The following is a 22,980-nucleotide window of genomic DNA, read 5'->3' as shown; positions in this document are numbered from 1 at the left end:
CACATAATAAGAGTGTGTACAGTAGTTTCTACTGACAGCAGTTTGTATTGGGTTGTGTTGGGCATGTGTAATAATATAGGTCTGTCTGCTGTGTGAAGGTCTACAAATGTTATTACATTATAATGAAAATTCAACTGAGACTAAAGAAAAACAGCAGTGATAGGACATAATTAGTGACACCAAAGTGAAACATGTTTTATAGAAAACATAAACAGCCATAATAACAGTTCTTTTTTATTCTTTTATTACCGAGAAGAGCGCTTAAGCTGAAAAGCTCCCTGAAGTCCGATGTGAGCAGTTCAATGTGTCAAACTTAATTTGATTTTCACAAAATCAGGTGCATGGCATTGAAAACAGTAAAAAACGACACTTCTGAAAGGCAATCATTCAGATTGCTGGGTACAAAGGGCTTACATACAGGAGACTATACACAAATATATTAAACTCAAATTAATAAAATCTGACGAATTAAATGATGCTTTAGCAGACTTTTCTTTTTTTTTTGCAAATGTTAGTAAAGCTGCAGTCTGATATAAAAGTGCTGGCCAGTGGTTCTGAATGATTCACTATACAGCCCAGAAAAGTGCACTTGGAGTTAAGAAAGCTACTGGGCATCCCCATCAGGCCATAATGAGACATACAGACATTTACTCTGTACTTTGAGATGCACTTTGAGCTGTTGGTTTGTATTATGTTCAGCTAACCTGGTCTCAAATTTGAAATAAATGGAAACACTTGAGGGAACAGCTTTGCAGGTATGAAGCCAGGCAAATGTAGTGTTGGCCATTTAAACAAACAAGAAATTCAATACATTTCAAAGGTCAGACAAGCTTCTCTTTGAAATCTTAATTACATAAGCACACAAACTATAATTTTGATACTTGGATTAAATCCAGCTCATGTGTAGGTTATTCTATTGCAAATGTGACACATCTTTCCAGTTTATATTATGGAGGTGTGATGACATTAAAAGTGTTTTTGATATAAGAACATGAGCTCAAAGGGCAAAAGTAAGACAGCAAGTCCTTTCTTGTCAATGGTTAGAAAACTGCTCAGTCGTAAAACTCACTCAGTAATTCTAATTGACAAATTAATAAAAATCACTGTAACCTCATATGTTTTTGTTATACATATAAATACTTGTTTTTTTACTGTCTTGTGGCAAAAAGAAAAACACCTGAGATGCTGTCTTTTTTAAAATTCTGATGTCTCTAAAGCAAAAACACAAAAAAAAACATGCTGCTTTGTGATACACAGTCAGATAATGGTTATGAGTGTGATGTGATTAGAGCTAAATAAACTGCAGCATGCACTTCAATATGTTGGGCACTGAAATCAATATAATACCATACAGTTGAATACACTGGACACTTTTATCTTCTTCAAACACTAGGAAGTACAGACATGGTTTTAGAATCAGAGGCACATACATCATTCATTTTTGCCTGCAGGGAATAAATAAATAAATAAAAAGTTGAATCTGTTATCATGCTGCACTGGAGGGTTAAGGTCATACTGAGGTGATGTGATAAATGGTGAACAGGGTCGGCCTTTCAAAGTGCTTGTGTGGGAGCAGGAGTGAGTGTGCTGGGTCAGGGTGATAAAACTACTTTTATTAGACAGCAGAACCCAATGTTTATGAAACAAATCAAGATAGAACTTAGAGAGTTAAGGTCATGAGCTAGCATGATAGTAACATTATCAGCAGAGGTGATTCGTGCGCAATGCTCTCTGTTACGCGTTGGATTGTGGGAGGACACTTAAAGCTTGGTGCATCAGGATGTCCAGGACTGCATGTTGTGCAGCATGGCCTCAAATCGCTCAATGTTTGGAGCGTGAGCGTGGGCTAGATGGTCCGTCAGGCGACTGTACAGGCTGAAAGACTTCAACTCCAGCCAGATGAAACCAAAACGGTCCTCGTCAAACAGCACGAAGAGCCCCGGGGTGCGCTCTGGACTTGTAAAGCCATGGCCTGCAATTAGGCCTGTCCCATAGAAGCTGAAATGGAAGAACATCATTATCATCAATATTTCCACTGATACACATTACAGTGGGTTGTAGACTGTTTTAATAAACAGTTATTGTAGTATTTGATTCATATATAGAATTACTAACTTCTTATAATATTAAATATATTTTCACATAGATGTACATATACTGTATGCATCTTCCATGTTGTTTCAGCTGAGTACTTACCATTTCCTGCAGGTACGAGGGTACACCTCATTGCGAGCCATAACGCCCAGGGGCAGGATGAAGGGCTGGGCTTCAGGAGGATTGGTGATGCTGCTGGGACCAGGCTGCTCGCTGCCTGAACATGAACCATGGTCTGCCTCCATCTCTTCTTCTCCACTGCCCCCACCACATGCCCCCTCTGCTGCACCTTTGACTGTGACAGAAGGGCTCTTTGCCTGTTGCTGTGCTTCGCTCTCCACTTCCTCGTGTATCCCCAGTACCAGCCGGGATAGCTCCTCAATGCTGCGCTGTTGCTCCAAGTCTGGGAGGACCACAGGCCGGCTCAGGTCAACATCCAAAGTGAGCTGCCCTGCAGGAACGTTGGGGTCTCCCTATAGGAAGGAGTAAAATTTCCACAGTTGATAAATTTAAATAATAATAATAATTTAAAGTCACTTGGTGACTAGAGGGACCTGTTAAAAGCTTGAGTGATGATCACTTCACAATTTTGGATGAATAGTTTGTTGCGGAGGAGGAGGATGACTTGGAAAGCACATTTCCATAGAAAATGAAGGTGACGACAGAATCATAATCAACAGGGCCTACATGCCTACAGGTCATTTCAACACTTAGAAAAAATTCTCAAAAGGGCAGTTTCTTTTCAAGATGAGCAGAGCTTCGAATAATGATTATTCATTAACTTACAGTGAGCTTGGTGGCCCGTGCACATGTCCCGTGGAAACTTAGCATGACAATCTCCAAGCCGTGACTGCCATAAGTGCCTTTGAAGAGGCCTGGCTGCAGCAGGGCAGAGGGCATCGCAGGAGGCAGGTAGATCCTCCGGTATGTCAAGCAGTTACTATCAGAAGGAAAGAAATAAAGCAAAATCTTTACCTGAGCCTTTGCCAAGACAAGAGAACAATATTCACAAGAGAAATCTGAACCATCTCTCAAGATAACAAGCTATTCTTGTTCTGTTTACATTTTAAGAGTTGCAGAGTGTTTCACATATAGAGAAAATGTGACTCATACTCATATTGACTAGTATAAATGAATTTCATCAGGATAAGCTCCTGCATGTGCTCATGGAAGATTTCTTCAAGCGTCCGGCCCCATTCTTCCTCCAACCATGTTCTAAACTCCTGAAAATACACACAGAGACACACACACATACACATTACACAACGCTAATGACAGACTTTCAACATTATCAAAGTACATGGGCTGTAAAAGAACATTCAAGCAATAGGTGAATAATTAAAACAGGTTATCATTAGGTTTCACATAGAAACAGATTTCTGATTTGATTCACCTCCTGTCTGCCTCCTGGCATGCGATGATGATCAGTCTGGTTACATTTTGTTGAAAATTCATCCTTCTTCACAGTCTAAAATTACCAGAACATGACACATATTAAAGGATGGCCTACTTTTATAAGGTATTAATCTCAAATTAAAGTAGAATCTGTGTGAACAAATATTCTCTAAGGTTTTTCAAGCTCATTTCTTTGGTGCACAGAGAAGCTTTTGTCCTTACCTGTATGTCTCCTTTGTGGGGACCTTTGTGACCATACATACACTCCACAGTGGCCTTTTTGCTCTCCCACATGTGGATACGGAAGAGTGGCCGTCGCCTCATAGGATCCTCCACACGGGGGTCATGAGGCGGCAAATACATCCAGCCGATAATGAACAGCCCATCCACCTGGAGGAAAAATACTTTTAATAATTCACCTGTACGAATTTATGTTAATATTGCTGCATGATAGATAATCAGCATTTGACTTCATTTTTTGAAGAAGAAGCTGAAAATGTTGGTCATTGTCTCTCAACTTAATGCAAATATCCTGGTTAACAAACATCTCTTACCACAACGTTGAGCAATCCACCATAAGGGCCTATGTCAGGCTGCCATAAGCCCAAGATATGTCTGTATGGATGAAGCACTGCAACACATAAGCACAAGATCACACAATACCAATGAGTTTCGGCAGTGCTACACTACAAGCTGCACTGTGCACAGTTAAAAACACAAGAGGAAATGTTAAAATACACAGTGAACATTTTAATGTCTGACAGGGTGGAGTCTATGACATAAATGCAAAAAGAGCAAAATGTAAACAGCATAATAAATTATTGAGCCTCCCATTTCACACTAAATATCAAAGCACACAGCAGATGTTTGCTTTCATATTAAATCAATCAATCAATTTCAATTCCAAAGTCCCACACACACACAACCCTTCATGCGCCAGCCAGCCACGCTGGGGCCAATGTACATACAGTGTGTGTACACGTCTCTATAGTCCATGTGCTCGTAGTCCGGGAGGAGCTTCATAAAGCGCCCAGACTTCACCCGTGGGTTGACACCTGGACAGGCACAACACAGGTATGTGTAGAGCACCCACACACTAAGGCGGGCTTTGTCCAACACAGTGCTCCTGTGAATGCAGCACTGTGTCAAAGTAATCTACTCCAAGAGCCACCAGGTGAGACCACTTATTTTGCCCGGTGTGTTTTGTGGCAGATTGTATTTCAAAACTAAGAATAGACTCTATATAACAAACAAGGAACAGATGGGAAGAAGATAAATAATAAATAAATTTAAAAAGCTGTACCATCGACAGAATGAGAAACCATATTTAGATCAAAATAAAACATTACAAAGATCTGCAAACACTGCCCCAGTACGAGTGTGCAAATACTGAATGACACGATGGAGTAGGAATGAACCAAATCCTTCAATGGATCAATTAATCAGAGCTGCTGAAAAGACAGTTGAACTCACGTTTAACATAGAGGTCCCGGCTAGATACTCCTCCTGCCTCCATCTTCCTTAAATCCTCCTTCATACCAAACTCTGAGGGGAAGAAAAAGCACATAAGGAAAATGGGAGAAGAATAAACATCAAACTGCATCCCAAATATCTGTATTGTATTAGTGGTGTTATACTGTCAGATTTGTAAATGCTTTAACCAGTTATCTCCACATTTATCCAATACATAACGTAAACCCTGGTGTTACACATTAAGGCAGAAAACTCTGGCAAATCTGAATCAACTATGACTCATGTTTTCACTCTAAACTGAGATCAGCAAAACAAAAACTTGTTCGTCAGCCAGCACAACACACATACCAAGCTTAAACTACAAAAATATGACCCGATCGTGTCTTACTCACAAGATTTCTGAAAAGCATAGCCTGCCTGAGGCATAAACAAATTAAGAAGCTACTTCAGACCCAATGGCGACCACAGATTCTCAAAAAATGTAATGTTACTGGGAAATAGTCCGCTCATTTTTGGACTAAAGAGTTTAAAAATGGATTATGTCATTACACTGGAGAAATTAATCCAAACCCTTATACATTTAGATGGTTGTTGAGTCTAACTGGTTGTAGTAGCAGTATTACCACCTATTTAATGTTATTAACTATTTCCTTCCCGCTATCTGTCCTATAATAATCCAGTAATGTCTAATTAATGTTTGAATACTTAATTGTTTCTCTACATCACAGGTAAAAGTGTACCGTAATGTAAATTCCTGGTGTTCTGCCCATTTATACAGGGATATACCTCTCTTTAAAAATGTGTTAAAAGGTGTTATTAATGTGCTGACATAGACTATTAGGTATTATTACATCTCTATATAGCTCATTTTCTTCATTAACACTGTTAATTATCAACACATTAATGCTGTATGTGTCCTATTAGTCTCTTACATTCCCTACCGCAGGGGTGGGCAACCCAGGGTCCTGGGCTGCCACTGTCCTGCATGTTTATATTTTTTATTATTTTACAAAATAAAAAAATCATATGATATATAATAGCTAATTGATTTGTTGTTTCTTCGTTCGGAGTTTAAATGTGGTATAAGACACATTTCCTTTGACAATCATCATGAGGCCATGGCGAGGCCCCTAAGAGCCTGTGTCCGGCCTGGCTTATCAGAATGGCTGACAAGGGCGTATAACACTGAGGGGCCTAGCTCTGTGTTTTTACATCAGTGCCTAAGTAGAGACTGCAGCGACTGGCTTCATTTCCTTGATGGTTCTCGTAGAGATCAATAAAAAAGCTCTTAGGTGAAGCCATTTCCAAAGAACCAGAGCTGCCCGAGCATGGCAGTAAGAACAGTAATCTCATAATATCTGATATGTGCCTCGGTGCTTCTTTTAGCTGTATATTTACCTTCTACACACCGCGTTCTCCAGATGGTTTCCGTATTGAGTATTTGCCTGAATTTCTTGCAGACGAGGGCAACAACTGGGAGCGCTGTTCCTGGAAGTCGAGAGAATATTTCCACTAAAAGCTCCGGCGGTAATTCCGCTAATGATTGCGGGAGTGGAGGTCCAGAGCCTGCTCTGTTCATATGACCGCTGCCATATTCACAAGCGTCACTCAGCCCCGCATTGGCAGCGCCGCTGACCGGGCCTCCGCCGCCTCCGACGCCGACACTGACGCCGCTCTGTCTTTGGCCCACGATCCGCTCCTCTTCTTCCTCGTCCATCTCGGAATCGCTACCCTGATCCTGCAGATTATTCCGCTGTCGCCTTCGGCACCTCCGCGACTGACCCACTCCGCAGAGCCTGGCACAAACAGCCATCCGTAGTCACCAAACAGGCAACATTACATCACTACAACGCATCTATCAGCTGCAGTATGCCCGATCCCTCCTGTGCCTGCGAGCATGGGCAGGGACATTTCACCCTGACGTCACATATCACGTAAACATGGTGCTTTCATTTTTTCTTTCATTGTCACCGAAGTGGATCAGAGGCCAAAAATGTTATGCTGCTTAATGGATCTAAAGTAAATGTGTCTATGCGAGAATATCACACTAGCACATTATTATATTATTATTATTAATGTCACCTAGCACAATGTTATGAGTGGATTATTGTTAATACTGCTTGAAATATTTAATAAATTTAACAACAGACGTATAATAACAAAGTGTTCAGCAGATCTTTAGCAGAAAAGATTATCGAGCCAGCCAGGAGTCGAACCTAGAATCTTCTGATCCGTAGTCAGACGCGTTATCCATTGCGCCACTGGCCCAATACACCAACCTTATTCGACGCGGGAAATTTAAATAGGAAAGACGATCTTCTAATCTTCTGTTCCTTTCGGCTGCTCTCTTCAGGAGTCTCCACAGCCAATCATCTGCCTCCATTTAACCCTATCCTCTGTATCCTCCTCACCCACACCAACTATCCTCATGTCCTCCTTCACTACATCCAAGCACCTCCTCTTTGGTCTTCCTCGAGGCCTCCTTCCTGGCAGCTCTAACCTCCAGTGATGGGCGATAGCACAAAATTTGGTATCGATCCGATACCAAGTAACTACAGGGCCAGTATCGACGATGCCGATACCGATACTTTTTGCACCTTAAAGGAAAATTATCATTGCACAGTGTTGATTTATATCTTTATTGCAATGGCAACATGAATAATGCTCATGAACATAAATACTTGTTTAAATACTAATAATAAAATGATAATAAATTAGATCAATAAGTAAATTAAATACAAATATGAAAAAATATATATTTTAAATTATAATAAATAAAATTCAAATGAATACAAAATAATATTTCTTATATTGAAAGATCATAGTGCTCAAGAACCTGCAAAACTAGTAAAACATAACAAAACAGTTAATATTTAACAGTAAAACATCACCAACACTAGCAGCAGCATCTTCATCCTCAGCTAGATAACAGCTAGATTAAGCAGCTAGATAACATAATTCATTCAAGTTTTAGATTGGTTTTCAGGAAAAGCAGCATGTTCATATTTTTAGGTTTAAGCCGATTTCGGTGCTGATGAAAAATAGCACCACACAATGCTTCTTTTTCTGTCTCTCTCCATGCTGCCGTGCCTCTCAGCACTGAGACGGAGGAGGTCCCTCCACGCTGCAGAGTGGAGGAAGTAATACTTCCTTCCGCAGTGCATGACTGTCTCTGGAAGGCTCTGACATCTGATTGGCTGCCATAATCATGTGATAAGGAAGACCATTTAAAATACGCTTGGGCTGGTCTTCACACATCCAAAACTCTCAGAAGTGAAAACTAATTGCACGTTCTTTATTAGAAGAAGAAGAAGAAGAAATACTTTATTAATCCCCAAGGGGAAATTCAGTTGTTACAGCAGTTATTAAATTTGCGATTATTTAAATTATATTGATTAATAGTAATTCATAAAGTAATTAAAAAAGTAATAAAGTAATTAACTATTTATTTGGGGGGGTTTATGTGTGTGTGTGTGTGTGTGTGCGCGCGTGTGGGCGTTATTGTTTATATTGAGGAATTATAGAGTCTTATGGCCGTGGACACAAAAGACTTCCTGAATCTTTCCGTCTTGGCTTTAGGGGGAATTAGTCTGTGGCTGAATTAACTTCCCATTCGCCACAGTTCCTCATGAACTGGGTGGGCAGGATTGTTCAATATGGAGTTTATTTTGTCCACCATCCTCCTCTCTGCCACAGTTTCCAGACTGTCCAGTTCCAGTCCAACAACAAATTTTGCCTTCCTGATTAACTTAATTAGTCTGTTGGCCTCACCAGCCTTGATGCCACCTCCCCAGCACACAACTGCAAAGAACAGTGCACTCGCTACTACAGACTGATAGAACGTCTTCAGTAGCTTGTTGCACACACCAAAGGAACAGAGTCTCCTGAGGAAGAACAGTCTGCTCTGTCCTTTCTTGATGAGTGCATCTGTATTGTTTGACCAGTCCAGTTTGTTATTAATGTGGACTCCAAGGTATTTGTAGGAGTCCACAATCTCTACTTCGTCTCCAAGGATGGAGACAGGGACTGTTCCTCCTAAAGTCCACCACCAGTTCTCTGGTTTTCTTGATGTTGAGCTTTAGACAGTTGTTGTTACACCAATCAACAAGGATTTTTATCAAGTGTCTGTATTCCTCCTCATTATTATTGTTGATGCATCCAATGATTGAAGAGTCATCAGAGAACTTTTGGAGGTGACAGGTTCCTGAGTTGTAGCAGAAGTCTGAGGTGTAGAGTGTAAACAGGAATGGTGCTAGTACAGTTCCTTGAGGTGCACCAGTGCTGCTCATCACCACATCAGGTATGCAGCCATCTAAGCAAACAAACTGTGGCCGCCCAGTGAGGTAGTCTTTGATCCACTCCACCATGTCTGCGGGAACTTCCATATCCTGCATCTTTGCACTTAGCAGGTGGGGCTGAATAGTGTTGAAAGCACTTGAAAAGTCAAAAAACATGACTCTCACAGTGTTGCCCTGCCTCTCCAGATGGGAGTATGCTCTGTGCATTAAGAAGATGATGGCATCTTCCACGCCGATGTGTTCCTGATATGCAAACTGCAGAAATTCAGACACTTGAGACCTCAGGTGTTGCAGGACCAGTCTCTCAAACACTTTCATGACATGTGAGCGCTACTGGTCTGAAGTCACTAAGGGTACTGGGACAAGTTCTTTTTGGTAATGGGACAATACAGGAAGTTTTCCATAACTTAGGCACCTTTTTGAGCCTCAGAGAGAGGTTGAAGAGTTTCTGAAAAACCTCTGCAAGCTGTCCAGCACACACCTTAAGTACTCTGGGACTGATCTCATCTGGTCCTTTTGCTTTGTTGGCCTTTAGTTTAGCTAGTTCCTTCCTCACCTGTTCTGTGGCAAAGGCTGGGCCTGTGTATTGTGTTGATGAGGAGTCAGATGATGAGGGCAGGGGAGGAGTTATTGAAGGTGAGGTATACTTCAATGTTGTATGGCTGCTGATAGAGGAGATGGTATCAGTGGGCAATGGGGAGGCAGCATTGACAGAGATGTTGGGTGGGGTGATGTGAAGAGACCCCAAGGCATCAGCTAAGGTGGTATAGGGAGGAGGGATGGTGTGTGAGGACAATGGATCAGAGTAAGAAGTAGAGGTGGTGTCAAATCTATTAAAGAACAGGTTAAGTTCATTAGCAAACTTTGAGTCTCCTTCCACAGCAGTGTGCAACTTCTTATAACCAGTCATTATTTTCATCCCATTCCACACCTCTTTGATATTGTTCTGTCTCAACTTGTGCTCTACTCTGTCTCTGTAGAGCTGCTTTGCCTCCCTCAGCTTCCTCGAGTTCCTTCTGTGCAGCTCGGAGTTCCTCCTTGTCTCTTGCCATGAATGCCCTCTTCTTCTTATTGAGGAGACCTTTAATGTCCTTATTTATCCATGGCTTATTATTGGGGAAACAACGAACTCTTTTGGATGGAATAATATTGTCTTCACAGAAGTCGATGTAATCTGTGATGCAGTGAGAGATGCCTTCGATGTCCTCACCATGAGCGTCCTTGAAAAGGTCCCAGTTTGTAACCCTGAATCACTCCTGCAGGGCCTCCTCAGCATCCTTTAACCAAACTTTCACATATCTCTTGGTAGCAAACTGCTGTCTTACTACAGGCTTGTATGTTGGTACTAAATATATTAAGTTGTGGTCTGATCCACCAAGTGGGGGTAGAGCTGAAGAGCTGTATGCCTCTTTCACATTGGCATAAAGGAGATCAAGAATCTTATTTTCTCGTGTTGCACAGTCCACATACTGTTTGAAGTTGGTCAGAGTTCCCGAAATACTGACATGTTTAAAATCCCCATTAATTATTATAAGGGCACTGGGGTGTTTTGTCTGGAGACCAGTGACAACTATGTAGATGATGTCACATGCACTCTGTGCTGCAGCTGATGGAGGAATGTAAACAGTCACAACAATGGCGTGTGAAAACTCACGGGGCAGGTAGTATGGCCTCAGTCCAACAACCAACAGCTCAATGTCTGGAGTACAGATACAGCCTTTCACTGTTACATGTCCAGGGTTGCACCATTTGGAGTTAACAAAAACAGAGAGACCACCTCCTCTTTTCTTGCCGCTCTGTTTGCCTCTGTCCGCTCACACTAGTGAGAACCCAGGCAGTTCAAGTGAGCTGTCTGGTATATTTTTATTCACCCAGGTCTTGGTGAGGCAAAGGAAGCTACACTCACTGTACTCTCGCTGGCTGCTAGCTAAAGCTGTAAGTTCATCCACTTTGTTGCAGAGTGACCTCACATTCCCCATAATAATTTTTGGGAGAAATGGTTTAAATCTCCTACGTTTTTCTTGATGCTTCACTCCTGCTCTGCAGCCCCTCCTGCGCCTCCTCAGGTCTTGGGGTATTTCAGGTTTTATACCAAGAAGCAGACTTGTTGTCTTGATAGCTAACAGTTGCTCCCTTGTATAGATGTCGTTGCCACAGAAACGTACATTTTCTGATGCAGTTTCCATAATCTCCATATGTCTTTCCACAGGAATTCGAAAAACCCAACTCATCCACTTTCATCCGTTATCAGAGAGAAAGCATAGATCTTGATTTGACTTGGATTAACAGATGATAATTCAGTAAAAAACTTACAAAAAACAAAAAACAAACAGAGGAGCTGCTGTAACAGGCTGCAACCTAACAGGCGCCATTCTGGAATAAAGGAATATTAGGTCCATCTAAAATATTAGAAGTGGTATCAAGCGATAGAACGTATCGACTCCAAAGTATCGACCAGTAGGTATCGAAGTATCGATTCCAGAGAGTCGATATTCCCATCCCTACTAACCTCAGCATCCTTTTACCAATGTATTCACTGTCCCTCCTCTGAACATGTCCAAACCATCTCAATCTGGCTTCCCTGGCTTTTTCTCCAAAACATCTAACATGAGCTGTCCCTCTGATGTCCTCATTCCTGATCCTATCCATCCTCATCACTCCCAGAGAGAACCTCAACATCTTCAGCTCTGCTACCTCCAGATCTGCCTCCTGTCTTTGTCTCAGTGCCACTCTCTCTAAACCAGACAACATTGCTGGTCTCACCACTGTCTTGTCCACCTTTCCTTTCATTCTTGCTGACACTCTCTTGTCACACATCACACCTGACACTTTCCTCCACCCATTCCAACCTGCTTGCACACGTCTCTTCACTTCTTTTCCACACTCGCCGTTGCTCTGGACTGTTGACCCTAGGTACTTAAAATCCTCCACCTTCTTCACCTCTACTCCCTGTAACCTCACCGTTCTACGTGAGTCCCTCTCATTTACACACATGTACTCTGTTTTACTGCGGCTAACCTTCCTTCCTCTCGTTTATAGGACAAACCTCCACCTCTCTAGATTTTCCTCCACCTGCTCCCTGCTCTCACTACAGATGACAATGTCATCTGCAAACATCATGGTCCGCGGAGATTCCTGTCTAACCTCATCTGTCAGCCTGTCCATCACCACAGCAAACAAGAAGGGGCTCAAAGCCGATCCTTGGTGCAGTCCCACCTCCACCTTGAACTCCTCTGTCACACCTACAGCACACCCCACCGTCTTACAGCTCTCATACATGTCCTGCACCACTCGAACATACTTCTCTGCCACTCCAGACTTCCTCATACAAAACCACAGGTCCTCTTTCAGCACCCTGTCATACACTTTTTCCAAATCTACAGACACAATGGCCTGGCCTTCTCTGTACTTCTTCATCAGCATTCTCAAAGCAAATATTGCATCTGTAGTTCTCTTTCTTGGCATGAAACCATACTGCTGCTCACAAATGCTCACTTCTGACCTCAGCCTAGCCTCCACTACTCTTTCCCATAACTTCATTGTGTGACTCATCAGCTTTATTCCTCTGTAGTTTCCACAACTCTGCACGTCTCCCTTGTTCTTAAAGATGGGCACTGGTACACTTCTCCTCCATTCCTCAGGCATCCTCTCACTCTCCAAGATCTTGTTAAGTAGCCCAGTCAAAAACTCTACTGCCTCCTCTTCTTCGGGAGGACGGCCTCGCAGGCAGGCGTGGGTTGGAGGTGGCTGGGGAGGAAGACCTCCAAGACGGGGAACTCTGGTGGCTCGAGCTGCTGCGGCTCGGGCTCGAGGAACTCTGGCGGCTCGAGCTGCTGCGGCGACCCTGGAGACTGGGACTGGCACCCTGGAAACTGGGACTGAACCTCGGTCGGCAAGCTGTCGGCACGCTGAGGCCCCGGAAGCTGTGGTGGAGCCTCAGCGGGGACAGACACGTCGGCCCTCTGAAGCTCGGTTTGCAGCTGCGGCTGCTGCAGTGGCGGCTCGGGAAGCTCTTGACTCTCGGGCTGCTGCGGTGGAACCTCAGCGGGGACGGACACGTCGGCACACAGAGGTTCGGGCTGCTGCGGTGGTACCTCAGCGGGGATGGCGACGTCGACGCACTGAGGTTTGGGCTGCTGCGGTGGAACCTCAGCGGGGACGGAGACGTCGGCGCACTGAGGTTCAGGCTACTGCGGTGGTAACTCAGCGGGGACGGAGACCTCGGCGCACTGAGGTTCAGGTTGCTGTGGTGGAAACTGGACTGGAGCCTCAGCGGGGATGTCTTCGTCGGCGCACTGAGGCTCGGGAACCTGGACAGGGGCCTCAGCAGGGACATCTTCGTCGGCACACTGAGGCTCTGGCTTCTGCCTCTTAGGGCGGCGGCAACGCCAGCGTAGAGGCATACGGGCTGGAGGTTCAGGTGGCTGGGCAGCCGCAAGGAGGGACCCGGGCTGGGCAGCAGCTATGGGAGCCAAATCCCAGGGAGCCAGTGGCTTTGCCTTCAACACCCGCCAGATAGCACGCGCCTCCGCCGTCGTCAGCAACTGCGGCGACTGGCAACTGGTGTTGAAGGCTGGACGGTTGGCGGTGCGGCGTGGAGAGTCACGGAGGAAAGCCGGAAGGGTGCCTCGACAGGAACGTGATTGTCTGGCCCCTTAGGTTCCGGCTCCTGCCTCTCAGGACGGAGATGCTGAGGCAGCCGGACTGGAGACTCTGACGGTTGAGGTCCGGACGGCCCCGTGGACTCCAGCCCTGGGAAGGGGGTCAGCAGGTCTCTAAACACCTCTAGAGAGGTATGTAGGGAAAGAAAGACGGTCAGCACTGCCTTAACCTCCTTCTGTTATGATACGGTGTGGTGCGTGATGAAGGAAAGGAGTGAGGACCCAAGTGCAGGGCACCAACCTTTATTCTCCCTGGATCGTCCAGGGCTCAGGCAAACACAAATTGTTCTCCGCCATTAGGCGGACAGGCAGACAGACAGACAGGACAGAAACGGGAACACAAGATATCTCTGCCACTTAGCGGGCAGGCAGACAGGGAAAAAGAGACGCTCTCCACACTTTGCATTAGCACGCTGTATTATCACTAGCAATGCTCCGGCAGGGAACAAAGGGACACAGGAGGTATATATACACAGAACTAAGACTAATTAACACAGGTGAACGGAATATGACTAATGAGCAAACGAAAACACAAAGCTACCTGGGATTAATACAAACAGAACCGGAACACAGGAAACTGACCAAAATAAGGGACAGACAGGAAACAGAGATCTCGGGGCCTAACAGTTATAGAGCGTGGTGACGTAGAACGTTAATACGTCAATATGCACATATGTGTTAACCAGTGCAATGCAATGCAATGATTAGCAAGCTATCAGTGTACAGACTACGGAGCTGTGCAGATCGTCCGCATTAGACCGAGACATGTTGTAATTGTGGATTGAAGTGTGGGTTTTTCCTCATCTTGCCAGTGAAATTATCTCTGCTTCTCTGTTGGTGCTGCTGTATAAAGAATCACATAGTAAACTTTACAAGAGTAATCCACAGCAGTAACACTAAATATGAAACATTGCATCAGGGCTTTACATTACTATAAACTAAAAGTCTGATGTTTGTGTCAATGGATCGGGATTAGAAGAGGGTTAGAAGGTTTTTTTTTTTTGGTTTTTTTTTTATGGAGTTTCAGTCAGCAACATCAGACTAGTAGCAAACGACATCACTACTACTGTCCAGGAAGATCATGATGTAAAATAGATACCACATGTCCTGGTTAATAATATTCCTAAGAATTATTTTAGGAATTATGTTATCATGACTATAGTCATGAAAAAAAATCAACTAAGGCTTGTGTTTGCTTTGCAAGACAGAATCATGTTTGAATAATAAGAACACTTTTTGTGTCAACTATGTGTGATAGACAGAGTTCTGTGGTGTTTACAAAATATGACCCTAACTGTGTACGCTCTGAGCGAGACTGCACTACCTCTCTATGTATACAATCAAGCTTTTTACCAAACTCTCAAAGAGTAGCCCTGATGTCTGATAGTGGGTCTATGTTGGGCTGCGTTAGAGAGAAAGTGTGTTCACCACCACTAGTCTGCGTTGCTACATCGGTGTAAACAACAACTGTGTTAGTCTCAGGTGAAGAAGAAGATTCCGAACTGACAAACCCACTAGCTGTAGATGGTCTACTATCTTGTAAGGAGGACAAATAATTATCTAGAATATCAAATAACTCTAGACCCCAACCAAAACCACAACCACCACCATCAGCCGAGTCATGAGTGTCTGCTGCTGTGTGTACAAAGTTCTGCCTTGACCCACAGTCACTGTATAACAGGCTTGAAGATATCAAATTCATATCAACCTGAGATGTCCCCAATGAATAGATGTCTTGCAGTTCATGAGCTTGTGCAGCGTTCAGATTCTCCAGGAACTGTGTCGCTTGAAAAATCTCAGAAGCAGGCTGTTTGTACTCATCCACGACGGGTGTTGTTTTAACAAGGCTCTTCTCTGACCCCTGGCTGCTGTGTGTTGAGGAGTATCTCAGTCTTTCATACCCCTGCAAATCTTCAAACACACACACACACACACACACACACACATATATATATTTAAAAATACTGCGCATATATACATATATATATATATATATATATATATATACACACACATACATACACATACATACACACATTGTATTTAGATAGCATTAAAATACATTCTTTCATCCTACCTCCATCATCATCGTTATACTCCCCCTGCTGCTCACTGCTGAATATAGCGCTATTCCAGGGCACCTCTGGCTCCCTCTGCTGGACACTACTGGATATCGCACCGTTCCAGGTCGTCGTGGGGTCCCTCTGCTGACCAGACGGTGCAAACGCTCCCTGTCGTGAGCTGACCTTTGCAGCCGGGCCGTATCTTGTCTGAACTCCCCCACCTCTGCAGATTAACCCGCAAACGTTAAAAACCGTTAAACATCGAATGTTCTATATTGACTATATTAGCATCTTACCGACCTGCTAACGGTTCTCTGGGCCTTTTTAGACTTTTCCTGGACCGCTACCCCGCCGGTATAGTCTCTGTGAAACACGCGAGGCGCCATTTTTAAAAGGACGATCTTGTAATCATGACATCTGGCTTAAATACCACGTATAGCATCACTGACAACATCTATATTCACCATAAAACGTACTGTACGTATAGAACATAGAACACTCACCCCCTTTTTTCAGCCAATAACATATCTAGTGCCATTCTATTCTGCACTGTCATTAGAGAGGCGGTGGGGAGGGGGGGGGGATGACTGGAAAGAATGCGGAAATTAAAAAAACCTGCTGCCACTTTGTCTCCAACTTAATACTCGTCGTCATCAATATATACTCTGTTATCAGAACTGCCGGCTGCTGCAGTGTCTCTTTTCACACAGTGTGGGCTGTCTAGGGAAGAACCAGACAGAGGTGACATAAAATGGCATCACCAATTGTATAAGAGCACAGGTTCCCTGCCAATCAGGTGGGAGCACTGGTCTCAGTTGGTTTCCCCCACAATACCACCACAGGTCAGCACGTGCAGTAACATGGTCCGTGAACCAGGAAGGGTCATAGCCTGCCCCAGGAGTGGTCACATTGGTGGTAGAGTTGCACCAGTGGAGATCACCGACCTTCCTCCCTGAAGTAGAATTTCTCAAAAACAGGTATAATTACTACTATAAGGTGTAAGGAACGGTGGAGTAAGAGCAGGAATAGGTGGCATCAATTAATGCAAAGACATTGTTTACTGGCTGGAGGGCAGGTGGAAGTAAACAGCTGCAGTGTGCAGTTCAAGCCTGTTGGATCATTGTGTGGATCAAGTCTTAGTGTAGCCTGTTTCTACATATTTTAGTGACATAAATATACTTGTCTGCCCATGTTAGCTGTTCCTGTCACACATTACCACAGTTAACCACTTTACAAAAATCAAACTGGACAGTTTGAGTGTCATTGGCCCAAAAGATATCAGGGCACATCATTAGGTCTCTTTGTCCTAGGTTTGGTTTTGGTGTTGTTCATGGCATTACCTGGCTGTAGCAATTCCTTCTCAAGGGAGGAAAAGATACCAGGTCTTATCTCAGTGGAGTGAGTAGCATTCTCCGGCTGTTGCAAACCCTTCTCAAAGAGAAACAAAATCAACATAACTGTGGTCAGTGATATGACAGTCAATATGCTTATTGTCAGTGTCACCCAACAAAATAGTCTAAAGGGGTGTCAGGGTCGATATATTGGACCTTCCATGGCAAAATGTACTTCTGAGCAGTCTTCTCCCCAGGTCACTCTACTCCTCACTCACCTAATTCCCCTGGGTGTGGTTGGTTTCTTCACTGGTTTGAGACGAGTGGTCCCTATTGGTCCCACCCCCCTTTGTAGCCAGACTTCACCACAGGTTCAGTTGGAGTTTAGAGTGAGTCTCTGCTGGTTTGACAGAATTACTCAGACCGTACTTTTACCTCTTTACAGTGTGTTAAATGAATCCAGGAAGGTCTTTCAGCAATTCTCACAACCATGGGTGTGGACAGCAGTACTTGGTAAGGTCGTTCCCAGCACAGAGAATACCAATACTTCCTCTTGATCATTTTTACAGAGACCCAGTCTCCTGCTTTCACTCCAGAGTCAGGTTCAGGCTCAGGACCCTCTTGTTGTGCATTAATACAACATTTTTATTAGTCAACATTTTTGCCATGTAATCAGCAATGGTCATGTGAGCATCCTCCTTAATGAATGGTTTTAACACAGGAAGATGATAACACTGCAGTAAGATGTTTAATTACCTGGTTTACAAAATATGTACCATTATTGCAATAGATTTTTTCTGGAATTCCAAATCTGGGAATAATAGTAGTTGTCAGTGTTTTAGCTGCTGTTATTGCATCAGGATGCTTTGCTGGAAACACTTCAGTTTTCTTTGGTACCCATGCTCTGCAGGAGTTTGTCATACTTAAGAAAAATATCATCTGTCTTTTAGTTTGTGGCTTTGGTGCTTTAAGTATAGCTTCTTTTCTGTCTGAGTCTAGAGTGCTCCCTTGCTGTGAAAGGTCGTGACCTATGTATTAAACTTCCATTTTCCACAGCTGTAGTTTGTTCTTACTCACTTTTTGTCCCTGTTCTGCTAGAAACTTAAACTGAGCTATGTTTTCTGTTTTGCATTGTTCTTGTGTTTCAGAGCATATCAAAATATATTTTCAGAATTTCAGAATGCACCTAAAATGCACTATAACCTTTACAGCTGAACTTAATTTGACCTTCTCTAAACTTTTGAATGCACATGTTCAATGTTTCAGTACTTATTGCATAACATGGTGTTCTCTAACAAGGTGATTCACCACAAAAATCACTACAAGTGTCTGATCCATGACCATCGACCACTAAATGTTCTGGTTCAATGACAGTTCGTATTTAAACAGTCCTCTTCATCATGCTGTTCACATTTTGACATCATGAGACCAAGACGACACCTAACAAGTGACAAGTTACTGAGACATTGACATGTTTTGTTGTGGTATACCCACCACTGTTGATAGCTTTTGTTTCAATAAATTGTTTGAGATGAAGAAATTACCATTGCATACTTCTACTTAAATGCCCTACTTTCATGATATAATATCACTGTAGTATGAACTTTTTACATTTTCCATAAATTTCACCTGAAAGTCGAATATCCCTAACTTTTTGTGAGTCGTGTATGTCGACAGTGCGGTTGTAGAAAACATGAGGGTCACCTGGGACCGGCTCCCAGGCGGTCCCCACCTCTTCAGCCCTGGTTACAAATGCTCCTAAATCTTTCCAGTCAGCTGTTGAAGGTTTAGCAAGTGAGATGTGTGGGCTCATCTGCAATTTGAACTGTTTCTCTTCCTCAGGTTGTAGTCTGCATGCTGCTCATAACTTCCCTGAAAAACCATATTTATTTTTCCATTTTTCTAATTTTTCTGTTTTTAGGATCCTTTTGATGCATCAATTTTGTGTCACCGGTGACTAGTTCTTCTAATTTAGTGTTCTTATTACCCATTTTATTTCCTTATATTCAGTTCCTATTTGTTTTTACTCACTGCTATTTATTGTATTTATTTATTATTATTATAATTATTATAGGCCTACACTTATTATTTTAACAGGCTTCTTACCCCCCCCCTTGCAATTTGAACAGTTTCTCTTCCTCAGGTTGTAGTCTGCATGCTGCTCCTACATATCCTGCTTTGTTCCAGTAAAGGTTGGTTAGTCTAATCCTAGCAGTTTTGTTCTTGAAAAACAGTTTTTCATACACCTCATCTGACCCTGGTTTGTGTCTGAAGTACATGGTGCAGTGCATGTTGTCTGGTGTCTGTCTAATGGCCTGTGCAGCAGCTACCTCGCCTGTCATTTTCCCCAAATCTGTGGTTACTGAACTGGGTCCCTCTGTGACTAAGTCTAAGGTGTAATAATGGTTTGGTAGCTGAACACTTTGAGTTAAGAAAAGATCACTCTCTAGCCTGACCGCTCTCATCCCCTTCACTGTAGGATGTATCCCTATGTTTAAAGCAGTGAGTAAATCTCTTCCTAACAGATTAACTGGACATCTGTCTGATGGTACAAACTGATGTTGTGTGCTGTGTCCTGATTCTGGATCATGTACTTCAAATGGCATTGTCACTGGGTCAACATGTAGTCCTCTGTTTGCTGCTTTTATTAAAATATGTTCTTCTGTAGTCAGTTTGAGTTTGTCTGGTGGATTACTAAGAACTGACCTACAAGCTCCTGTGTCACACCGGACTTTTATTTTAACTCCTTGCACCAACAATGTCACTTTAGGTTTTTCTTCATACAGCATGAGTTCAGTTACTCCTTCTAAGCTCAAAATGTTAGCTTCAGTCAGATGTGTGTCTCGTATCTCTTTATGCTGTTCAGTGTGTGTATTTTGCATCTGACCTTTTTTGCTGTCTAGTCATGCAGAGTAGCCTGCTCCTCCCTCCTGCTGCTCAGGGCGTGTCTTTCTCTGTGGACAGCTCTTGTCCTGCTTTTCCACAGACGTAGCAGTAGTCATGATCAACTATCTGCCGTCCGCCAGGTCTCCGGCCACGACCTCGTCCCCACCCCCTGCCCCGGCCATCAAGCCATAACTTGTCCCCCTGAAAATAACACTCAGAAACCATTTCATTATCACAGTCAGTGAAAAACACTTCAGCTGTTTTTCTAACTTTCTTTTGTGCATTTGCCCTTTGTTCAAGAACAGTGGCCACATACACAGCATAATTATTTGTATCTGTTAGGGCACAAGTTTGCCAACCAATCTGATGCCTTCGAATAAATCCTGAAATTTCAGGTTTGAAGCCATTAAAGAAGGCATTTTTGAACTGCTGTGCATAAGGCCCATCCCCATTCTGTGCAATACCAATACCTTCAAGTACTGATATTCCACTGTGAGTGCTGAAAACCTCTTTCAGTCTGTTAAAATAAGCCAGCACTCCCTCACTATCTTCTGCGTAAGGAGGTTGAGGCCGAGGCACAGGATCAGAAGGAGCTGTGGGAGGTAATAACGCTCCACCGACAGCACCCTCCTCTCCCTGGGCGTACGGAGGAAGCTGAGCCGGTGGTGGATTATTAGGATGAGGAGGTGGTCTACAGCATGACATTGTTTGTTCATCTGTAAATTCAACAGTTTGCCCTAAATACAATGTTGGTGAAGAGGCTTTTAACTGTTTTTCTATTTGCTTCTGTCTCTCTTCTCCTTCCTTTCTCTCTTTCCCTCTGTCTACTCTGCCTCCTTTAACTATTCCTGTGCTGCAAACAGCCTTTCTTTTCTCTGATCCTTCTTTATGTCATTTACTAAGTTTCTACAGTTCTCACAGTATAACTTCCCTGAAAAACCATATTTATTTTTCTATTTTTCTAATTTTTCTGTTTTTAGGATCCTTTTGATGCATCAATTTTGTGTCACCGGTGACTAGTTCTTCTAATTTAGTGTTCTTATTACCCATTTTATTTCCTTATATTCAGTTCCTATTTGTTTTTACTCACTGCTATTTATTGTATTTATTTATTATTATTATAATTATTATAGGCCTACACTTATTATTTTAACAGGCTTCTTATCCCCCCCGGCCCCGCAAAGTCCTGCGTGCCTGGAAGGACGCCATGGTCTAGGCCTAGTGGCCATGGTTCTGAGAGGGGCTGGATTTACTGTGTTCAATACAGGAGTCAATTTGGCCTATCTTCTTTGGAGCCCTTCCCAGTATTAGCCAGATCAGTTCTAACCTCACTCAAAGTCTGTGAGGGCGGAGGGGCAGGTACACAATGTGTCATGTGGTGCCAATTTGCTCCAGCCTTGCCTTTTTACCTGAACCGAGTGGGAAGTTGACTCCACCACTTCAAAGGGTCCAGTCCACCTGAGTTCAGCCCACCTTCTCTTGTGGACCTTCACTCGTACCCAGTCCCCTACCTTTACAGCTGGAGTTGACTCAGGAGTTGCCGGCTGGTCCCCTTCAGCTCTCTCGACCTGCACAGATAGACTTTTTAAGACACTAGTTAGTGCTTTCATATATTCATCACAATCAATTTGTCACACATCCAACCCAGGAACCCCCGGAAGATCCCTGGGAGGATCAGGCATTGGACGACCAGTCAGCAACTCATGTGGGCTCAAGTGGGTCTTTGACCCTGGTGAGGTGGGCATAGACATGAGGGCGGCAGGCAAGGCCTCCACCCAATTCAGTTTAGTGTCATGCTTCTCCAGTGTTCTGCTGTATACAGTGTAAAACAAAGCACTTACAGTGGGTAATGTTGCCTCTCTCCCTCCTGTCACAGGCACCTCTTTGTTGTGAGCACAATTAATCACTCAGGCACACTCTGTCCCTATTCCCTTAATCCTGTCCCTCTTTTGTTGCAATTCCTTATCTGTTTCTCTCAGCTGATGCTGGACCAATGGCCAATGTCTGCTTCTTTTTCTGCTACACTTCTCACTTTTTCCTTCTGTCCTTTCACTCTGTTAGAACACACACACACATACATTCTTAAATTTCTACTGCAAGATCTTTTGAACTAATATCGTTTTCCAGCTTAGAACATTTTCAAATATACACAGCCAAACAGCAATTTCAGGACACACCGTGTCTCTCCATGCTGCTTCAACAGACAGAGGGTTTGTGTTATCACCGTTAGGTTTCCAGAGTATAGTCCAGGCGGCTTTTCATGCTCAGGACACTGCCAGTGTTTAAACACTTTACACAAAACAAACAATATAGCACAAAAATACCTTTGTTTTTTAACTCTTCTTCAAACACTTTTAACTCTTATGGAGTTCCACTATGCTTTTTGCATATTCAATTTGGGTCTTTAAGGGTGAACCACGCGCCTCCAACCCGAATGTTTTACTCAACACGTCTGCCAAGACGGCCTCCAAACCCAGTTCATTCATTTTAGGTGGACCTCATCCCCACCAGGGCCTCTAAACCCAGTCTTTGTTTTCTCCGTCGAGAAAACGGTCGCCAAACGGGTGGCTTCCACTTTTTTTCCCGTTACTCTTACTTTCTCTTTATTCTTATTTATTCTTTTAATTTCAATACTTTTACTTCAGACTTCTTTTCTTTACTTCTTATTTTCAACCATTAATCTTTAAAGTAAATGCTTTATTCAGCAATTTATTAAATCTGGGTAGATGTGTGGTTTACCTGGACACCCAGCAACTTTAGAATGTTCAATTGCAGACTT

General features: G+C 43.3%; 1 protein-coding gene and 1 non-coding gene across 3 annotated transcripts; both read right to left on the bottom strand.

Moving 5' to 3' along the window:
• Positions 1 to 231: 231 nt before the first annotated feature.
• fbxo31 (F-box protein 31) lies at positions 232 to 6,866 on the bottom strand. 2 transcript variants are annotated; one of them, XM_026310386.1, is made up of 10 exons: positions 6,361 to 6,866; positions 4,963 to 5,034; positions 4,458 to 4,544; positions 4,044 to 4,120; positions 3,712 to 3,879; positions 3,488 to 3,562; positions 3,208 to 3,317; positions 2,881 to 3,034; positions 2,197 to 2,567; positions 232 to 1,998 (listed from the first exon to the last, which is right to left on the bottom strand). In XM_026310386.1, exons 1-10 carry the CDS (start codon positions 6,773 to 6,775, stop codon positions 1,776 to 1,778), a joined length of 1,752 nt encoding a protein of 583 aa, XP_026166171.1. In that variant the 5' UTR covers positions 6,776 to 6,866; the 3' UTR covers positions 232 to 1,775. The 2 variants fall into 2 exon arrangements, with proteins under 2 accessions (XP_026166171.1, XP_026166172.1); XM_026310387.1 differs by lacking the exon at positions 4,458 to 4,544.
• A 291-nt stretch (positions 6,867 to 7,157) lies between these two features.
• Positions 7,158 to 7,230, bottom strand: trnar-acg (transfer RNA arginine (anticodon ACG)). The gene has a single exon. It is a non-coding gene; the product is annotated as a tRNA-Arg (tRNA).
• Positions 7,231 to 22,980: the final 15,750 nt, after the last annotated feature.

This window comes from Mastacembelus armatus, chromosome 6 (genome assembly GCF_900324485.2).
Source record: "Mastacembelus armatus chromosome 6, fMasArm1.2, whole genome shotgun sequence".
Taxonomy (NCBI): Eukaryota; Metazoa; Chordata; class Actinopteri; order Synbranchiformes; family Mastacembelidae; genus Mastacembelus; species Mastacembelus armatus.
The sequence above is the reverse complement of the archived record's forward strand: the minus strand, read 5'-3'. Positions and strand labels throughout refer to the sequence as shown.